Source organism: Crocodylus porosus, unplaced genomic scaffold (assembly GCF_001723895.1).
Source record: "Crocodylus porosus isolate Cpor-Errol unplaced genomic scaffold, CroPor_comp1, whole genome shotgun sequence".
Classification (NCBI taxonomy): Eukaryota; Metazoa; Chordata; order Crocodylia; family Crocodylidae; genus Crocodylus; species Crocodylus porosus.
The window spans coordinates 63,811,864-63,820,189 of NW_017728948.1; the positions used below are offsets into that span (position 1 = coordinate 63,811,864).

The 8,326-nt window shown below is 41.5% G+C and overlaps 2 protein-coding genes across 2 annotated transcripts in view; both read left to right on the plus strand.

Moving 5' to 3' along the window:
* Positions 1-3,129, plus strand: part of LOC109321860 (centromere-associated protein E-like) — a 31,707-nt gene extending 28,578 nt beyond the window's left edge. The window contains exons 15-17 of the mRNA XM_019552623.1: positions 700-862; positions 1,347-1,606; positions 2,747-3,129. Of these exons, the coding sequence (XP_019408168.1) occupies positions 700-862; positions 1,347-1,606; positions 2,747-2,844 (521 nt within the window). The 3' untranslated portion in view covers positions 2,845-3,129. The remainder of the gene's footprint in view (positions 1-699; positions 863-1,346; positions 1,607-2,746) is intronic.
* Positions 3,130-6,466: 3,337 nt separating this feature from the next.
* BDH2 (3-hydroxybutyrate dehydrogenase 2) overlaps positions 6,467-8,326 on the plus strand; it is a 20,768-nt gene continuing 18,908 nt past the window's right edge. The window contains exon 1 of the mRNA XM_019553285.1: positions 6,467-6,484. The gene's annotated coding sequence lies outside the window, so the exon portion shown is untranslated. The remainder of the gene's footprint in view (positions 6,485-8,326) is intronic.

Below are 8,326 nucleotides of genomic sequence, written 5' to 3' on the forward strand. Positions count from 1 at the left end.
CCCCCCATCCCCGCAGGAGATATTGTATTGCTTGCTGCATTCAACTGCTCCAGCTACAGGGAGACATAGGCTGACTCTGAGCTGCCTGGGTTACCCAATCAGGGGTACCCTGTGCACTGCTGCCAACTGTCTCTGGGCATACTGAGGGAGACTGCAGAATATTCTGAGATGTATGCATAGGGGCCTCCTGGCCAGAGCTGTCTTGAGGGGGCAGGAATGGAGGCAAGTGCTCCAGGCCCCATGCTTTGGGGGGCCCTGCAGAACTGAGCAAAGCAGTGGCTCCGTTTCCAGCTGCTTGCTGCCCCTCTTCCTCCCCCACTCCCCCCCACCCTTCAGGTCCAGGGCCTGTGGGATCAGAGCAAGGGCGGGGCTCCACATAGTTGATTTGCCCTGGGCCCTGCACCCTGTTCGGGTCGCTGCTGCTCCTGGCTGCCCAGTGGCAGCACTGCAAGCTCTGTTCTTCAGGGGCTCAGCATTCAAATCTGTTCAGGTATTTTGGAGCAAGTTTTTCTATCAGGGAAATGAACCTGGGAGAATTCTCCCAGATCACTTGAACATGTGTATGCAGCCTTAATCTACAAGAGGGAATACTTGAATATAATTTCCTAGTTTTATAGAAACTAGAAAATATTGCTTACTTATTTTGCTTAATTCTGTCCATAAATGAGTGCTTAAACCAATATTATACATATTTTCTAGTCATGTCAGAAAAAGAACTTCCTCAGGCATCCCAAGTACCCCTTACTTGTGGTGGTGGCAGTGGGATTGTACAGAGCACACAAATGCTGGTTTTAAAATCTGAACAGGTTAAATTACAAAAAGAAAATCTTCATTTGAAGAAGCAAAATGACATTCTTCTAAGGTAGGCTTTTTATATTTAACTATATTAATTTATCAAGTTTTACTTCAGTAGTTTTAATTCATATTTTTGGGCAGAACCATAGAACTGAGAGAAGGGTCCACTGGCTCTGACATTGTGTGAATCCAGCCAGCAATAATGGCTGTTGCTGAGACTTGAAGGTAGTGAAGGTTTTTTTCTCAACTTTTTTTTTTTTCCCTCCTTAAGCACTTCCCTCAGTTGACAAATAGTATGTCTAGTTTATTGTTTGTTTGTTTGTTTGTCAGAACATCTGGCATGGAGATTTTAGTTACTTTGACTTTGTCCCTCCTAGTTAAGATTGAGGAAATCATTTGGCACTGTAAAGAAGCTTGTGTTGTCACGCTTGTGATCGTATCTTTGGTTGAAGGAGCTTCCCACCAGTGCTGCCAAAGTATATAACCTTCATTTAAAAAAAAGCCTGTAAGTTTCCAGATTTTTCACTGTTCATCTCTTTCTCCTTTTTAAGCAATGAGCATCAGCTGAAAAAGGAGCTTACAAAGTGGAAAGAGAGAGCACTAAAACTGAGAGAAGTGTCTTCTAGAGGTATTTCTCAGGAGATGATTCCAAGGTCTCCGAAGAAGACAGCATCTCTTCCTTGTAAAGGGCAAATACTTTCTCCCAAGGAACACAACTTACAAGCAATTCTGCCCTTGGATACACCAAAACCTTTGCCACCAACTTGCCCCACAAATTTCTTCGATAACTCCAACTTAGGCACGCTTATAGGTATGTAATGCAATACTCCACTGCTGGTTAAAGGAATTGCCATGCAAATGTGTACTTCACATAAAACGATTTCAGTAACGTAAATTTGTCTCCGTTTATAGAAAAAAGGTTTAGGCAGGCAAGGTTCTTTGGGTAAATGTGATATCTGGAAAAAGCTTTCAAAAATTGTAATTTGGTTTTTCTTAAACAGCTATTCAGTGGGTTGTTAAAGGATTGGCTAGCAAAAGCCACAAAGACTCCATAGTTTAAGTGCCTACTAACTGCACCGAGGGACTAGTATGCACGATTTTATTTGTATTCTGGAAGTTGGGTTAGCTTTTCCTTGCAACGGAAGTGTTGATGACTGGCTAGTAAAAATTATGAACAGACAAAATATTTGGCTTCTGTTTTTAATTTTATTATTATTACTAAACTTTTATATAACTTAATTTCCCTTATTCTAGAAAAGATGAATATTCAGAGAAAGCTACTGGCTAGTTCCAGCCATATGACTTTAGTGAAAACATTTTAAGTAAACTTCTCTCTCTACAGGCACCAGCCCCTTACCTTTTTAAGATTAGTCTGGTACCCACACTGTCAGTCTGCTTCTGGCTGCAGTGATGGTAGCCTGGAGTGAGTACATCTGTACTAAGTCAACTTGAAATAAAGCAGACTTAGCTGAGTCTGCTAAGTTAGGTCACATTGGAGTGTACACGCATACAGCTCCTTGACATGGTGATAGCCATCTTGTGAGCTAAGTCGACTTAACTAATGCAGCTCAAGATAATACACCTCAGAGTTGTATTATCTTGTGCTGTATTTGTCAACTCTGCTTCACATACACATGTACTCTTAAAGCTAAGACGACTAACTGTCAGAAAGTTAGTGTGTACGCACTCCAGGATAGTATCTATACAGGCTCTTCCTCACTTCCACCTCAACCCACTGCTGAATTTCAGGTTCCAGCCTATATGCCAAGATCAGAGTTGGGCTTTGCCAAAACTAGAATTTAGAGGTTGGGACCAGTCATGCTGTCAAATTCAGTCACTTTGCCTTCTAAACCTCTAGTTGGGGAACAGCAATTGTTCTTTATGGGTCTGTTAAACTGGGTAAGTTTTAAGTTAACTTACTGTAATTTTTTTCTTTTTTCCTTTCGTATAGATGCACGACCTGGAGGAATAGAGCCTACAGAGGAACAATATAAGCATTGGTTAGGAGCTTCAGAAAAGGATGAAGCACCTGAATGTACAACCCAATAAAGCCCTGTACCTTGTTCTTACCAGTGAATAAAGCCAGACACTGCATATGTAGAATATACGTGCTGCAGAATTAGCAATTGGATTTTAACTTCAAACTGTGGGAACAGGCTTCTAACATTATCTCACTTCTTAGGGGTAATTTTGCTGTCACTACTTTTTGTATTTAAAAATTCTTAACCAAGAGCTGGTGTTGCCTACTTCCAGCTGAGACTGTCTCTTACAACTGTTCTTCATTACTTACCTTGTGGTGGCAAAAATGAAGCCTGCAAGCTAAAGAGGAATATAGAATGGATCGCAAACCAAACCACATTTTCACTGTGAAACTTATCAGTCTTGGAGACTAATGCTGTCACTCCTACAACAACCCTCCCAACATTAAACTTTATCTCAATCTTTATCTCCCTCTTTACCTCCCAGTCTTTATCTCAGTCTGTTATAATAGAAAGAGCCCTACTTTTTCTGCTACTTTTTTTCTACCTTTTGAGGAAGACTTTTTTATGTTCTTATATCACTTTGTAAGACTGGGGAATTGTATTCTCAACTTCTTTTAACCACTGTCTGGAAAAAAATAATGGATAAACTGCTAGCATTTAATTTACAGGAGCATGCAATCAAAGTGCAGATATGAGATTTTTTTTTTTTTTAATGAAGAGTAGAGCCTACTGTGGTTCCAAAAATAATTTTGTAAGCTCTTTTTTCCCCCCTCCCTCCCCCGAACATGGCTATAATGAGTACAGAGTCAGGAAAATTGGCTGTTTTAATGCTTATGCTGCTTGTTTAGAGTTCTAAACTGCAAGACTGACCTATATCTCACCATTGTGATTATCTGTTGGGGTCTGTTTCTTTGTATCTCAGGTATTTAAGAATGTTCTTGATTTAATAAAGTGTTAAATGTTTAAACAATTTTATTTGTCAGGCAATACTTTTATGTAATTTTAGTGAGGTGGAGATGGTACAGATGGTAGGTCTCAGTGATAGTGGTTGCTTTGTTGATGTTCTTGTGGGGAAAAAATCCACAATAATATTCCAATTATTTATAAAGTAACCATATAGGCTGTTCTGTTACCATTACAAAAAGTTGATTCTCTGCATGAATCAAGACCAACAAAATTGCATACAGCTCTTCTTTTAAAAAAAGGTGGGGGGAAAGAATATGCGAAGTTATTTTGGCAGTTTTAGTACAGCCTTATATGTCCAACAACTGATGCTTTAGCACTGGAGCTTTGATTAACATAAACCCCGTGTACTATGTAGGCAAGATGCCTGTCAGCTTTATAGCCATCTCATTAAATTTTAAAACTTCACAGCCTACCCTCAGCTATGCAATGGACTGCAGTACCAACTTTCTCAAATGTGCTCTATAATCTAAACTTTCATAGGGGAGGCAGAGAAAATTCTACTTAACGGTTGCAAAAGAACCATTAAAATTATGTCCACAGTTTTAATGCTATCTTTCGAGCCACTAGGCAATCTGGAACATATATGAGAGATCTGAACTAAACTTCATAAGATCTTGCTTTTTGTCATCAAAGGATAATCTTTTAAATTAAGACACTTTGACTGCTGATCACTTAACAGAAACAGCTTAATTTTTGTTTTTCTTACCAACCTAAAGTGCCTGCAATCGCATCACTCCCAAAACTAACCCTCCCCTTCTGCCAAAAGGAGTCTGATGGAAGTTTTTATAGTATCCCTTCTCTCTGCAGAGGGATCCACTGTTTGGAAGGTGCTACTGGGTTGATTCCCACAATACCTTAAATTAGAAAGCTTTATTTTTTTGCTGGTAGAGTTTCTGTTGCTCTTTGTCCTGTTATACTGTTTAGTAATTACTACAGTTCTGCTTGTTCTTCTGCCTTCACTTTACTTTGATTCACCCTGCTGAGTCTTAGTGACTACGTGAGAGAAGCTGTGCAGGATAACAAGAAACATATTTTGATTTGTCTTTTTATAAAAAGCTTTTGCTTCTCTCCAACCCATGGTCTGATTTTAATGAACACCAAAATTCATACTGGAATTTTTTTCCCCCCCAAGGGAGACCAAAACATATAATAGCTTTTAATGCTGGTCAGTGTCACTTCAAAATGTTGCCTTGGGCTAAGCACAGACATCTGGGGGGAGGTTAAATCAGGTTAAAAATGGTCGCCCAGTTTAAACTTTAGCTTGCCCTGATGCTGACCTTACACTTGCAGACCCGGTCTGGGTGGCCAGCAATCAGTGTAAACTTGTAACTGTGCAGAAGTTCCACACAAACTGGTCTAAAATTTGCAGAACCCAGTTTAAGATAAACCTGGATCTATGTAGTATCAAAGTATTCCATTTTTAGGTCAAACTGGTGCTTGGAATTTCTGTATGCTTTCCCTGCGCAGCCCTGGGGCTAGGAAAACCCAACCACTGGTCCCAGCCCAGGACTGCTCTTTTCACCCCCCTCCTCCACCACAGTAGGCTTTTTTTCTTCCCTTGTTCCACACTCTCTGCCTCCTAACCAGCCAAGCCTCTCTCCCTGATCCCACAAGCCACTCCAGGTGCAGCCACTTTTATTAGCATTTGCTGCTGCCAGAGCTGAGCAAGTAAGTCTCTGATGTGGAGAGGGATGGGGGTGTAGGTTTATTGTAGGGAGGGGACCCCACCCCATCTGTGGGTTGCACCTGCCCCCCATCTCTTATGGGTCACTTTTCTATGTGCCGCACCCCCCATCCTGGCTTACCCACAGCCATTTTGAACCAATTTAACTTCTCCCTAATGCCCCCAAATGTCTGTACTTAACCTTGATGATTGCTTGCTGAAAGCTGCTACAGCATTGCAAGAATTCTTCTGGTGGCATGAGCTGAAAAATATTCTTAGCCCCTGAAGTCTTCAGCAGTAACTGTGGGCTGCCTCCAAATTCCATAAACAGGAAGTGTTACCTATTCGTGGTGGATGGAGGAAAAAGTGCTGATAGGAAGTCATTAGCTAAGAACTCATTCTTCTAGAAAGCGGATCTACAAGAACCAGAAAACTGGCCACTACTGGGCAGGAAAGCAACAGTACTAACTCAAATAGCTAAGTGTTTGAACAAGCTTTCCCAGAGAACAAATACGTTTGTGACTGGGAATATGCTTACTTGCTAATTTTTTCCCCAGGAGTACTGTCTGGATATTAAACAATCTGGTGGAGCATCTTTGGATGCAAGATCATGATGAGATCAAATAATCTTGTCCTAAAAGCATCTCAAACTTGATGATGCTATAATTTTTTTCACGTCAGAGGTGTAAATTTTGAGGACTTAACTGTTCATATAAGAATAGACAAACAGGTAAAAACAGTTGATCAGGGGGAAAAAAAAGTTGACTCAATGTTAGAATTTTATTATGTATGTGGATGTATACAGTTTCATTCACCACTGGGTTTTGCTGATTTTCTTCATGCATAACTGCCAGATAATTCACTTTTTTTCCTCTCCTCGAGCGGGGGAAAAAAATGTATAACTTTTTTATATATCCCACGCCACACTAGATGGCAGCATCTCCATGTTTCAGCAGGAACTGGGATGGTTTTTAAAGAAGTTCAGCTGAACTACAAATCCCAGCAAACACTGAAATACATGCAACTTCCTCAAGTACAGAGGCCTAACAAACCTGAAGAGCTGCCTCTACATTTTGAGGTGGGTAGCTGTCCTTTTCTGTTTCATCCTACTTGTGCACAGAGATACTAATGGGAAAGTTATGATTAAGTTCTAGAGCAATTCATTTATGGTACATTTTTGGTTTCCCAAAGGTTGGGTCTTTAAAATGAGTGGGATAGTACTCTTACCAGACTTGCCTATTTTAGTAATGAAGATGTGGTGTAAAGTATAGCCTAAGTTGAAAGCTTAAGTGTTTGGTAGTATCAGTTAATCCCTACTAAACATGGGCTATAAAAACTATCATATAATTGGAGACCTATGTCTTGTGGCTCAACAGTTTTCTGGAATTAGTACATACAAATAGAAGTGGTGTTGGTGAGATTACAGTAGGATGGACCTGGCTGGGAAGTTGGGGAGCAAAATGAGAGCCCAGCCAAGCAAATAACTCAGCCAGCATGACCAAGCGTGTGTAATCATTTTGTAAGCAGCTGCTTGTGATGCATGCAAGCTGCAACAGAGGGCAACAAAGTCCCATGGACCTGATTTTAGTGGAAATTGCACCTTTCTAACTGCAGTGCACCTAGGTAAAAGCTGTGCTGAGAAGCAGCTAATTTGCCTGTGCCAGCCTAACCAGAGGAGCAGTTTTTGACTATTCACCTTGTCTGTCTGTTCTCAGACTTTGGCCTCTTTTTAAACCTTACCTACAACCCAGACTGATTTTCCCCCCCCCGTTACAATGTAGCAAAGTATCCATACTAGAGCCAATCAAGTTCTTTTCTATTAAATGTTTTTATTGAAACTGAAACTTGTCATGTTGTTGGTTTGGAAGAAGTTTCTCCGAGCCAGTATGAGACCTATTTAAAACCATAGAAACCGCATCCAGAATAGAGAATATTCTGGAGTTTGGCCCATTGTCTTGGATGTGTTTTAGCTTTCTTAACATGCTGTAGAGTGGTAACATTATTTTAAATCTCAAAGTTCTGTGAGATGTGAAAACTTTCCTTCCCACCCACCTACTCTGCATATATTTACTGTTTACTATTAAATCTCGTATCTCATAAAGTGATAATCCACTATGTACTTTGCTAGGTATGTTTTGTTCTACTCTTGAGATTTATCTGCCTATAGCAGTAGTCGCCAATCAGTAGAACATGATCAACCGGTAGATTTTTGTGGAGCCTCTGACTGTCTATCTCAGTCTCAGTCCCCCACATAGGTGGAGGGAGAGAGAATTATTTGGCAGGGGCTAATCACATCCATGCATTCCACCCCCACCCGCCCTCCACCTGTCAGGTCAGTCTATGGGGGAGAGAAAGGGAGGGGGTGCAGATCAAGGTACCCACGGTGAGGAAAGAAGTGGGGTAGGGCCTGGGGTGAGTGGAACCCTGGCTGGTACCACAATTGGAGCCCAGGTTGCTTGTCCAGGAGTGCAGGGGGACTCCTGCCACTGCACCCACCCCAGCAGAGGCCTGGGAGCCACCTGCCCCTGATTCATGCACAGAGTGGAGGCTGGTGTGTGCTGGTCTTTGAGCCCCAAGCCCCACTGCAACTGCCCCAGGAGTGGTGAAATACCAAGTATGTCCTGCTGCCGGGGGTGTGGCTCAGGCAGATCCTGGGTCGCACTTTAATTCAAGACGTGATCTTGTGCTTAAAGTTGGAGACCACCAGCATATAGATAAGCCTGGCCTTCATTGTTTCAGCTTTTTATTTCAGAACTACCATTTCAGTACAGGTTTCCCTCGCTTTTATGCTGTGCATGTGTTCCTGGAAAATGGTGCATAATTTGAATTCATATAAAGGGAACCCACTTTACAATGTAACAAATAGGGATACGTTCCAAGACCTTGACTGTACTGACCCCCAGCCCCATTTCTACCACTT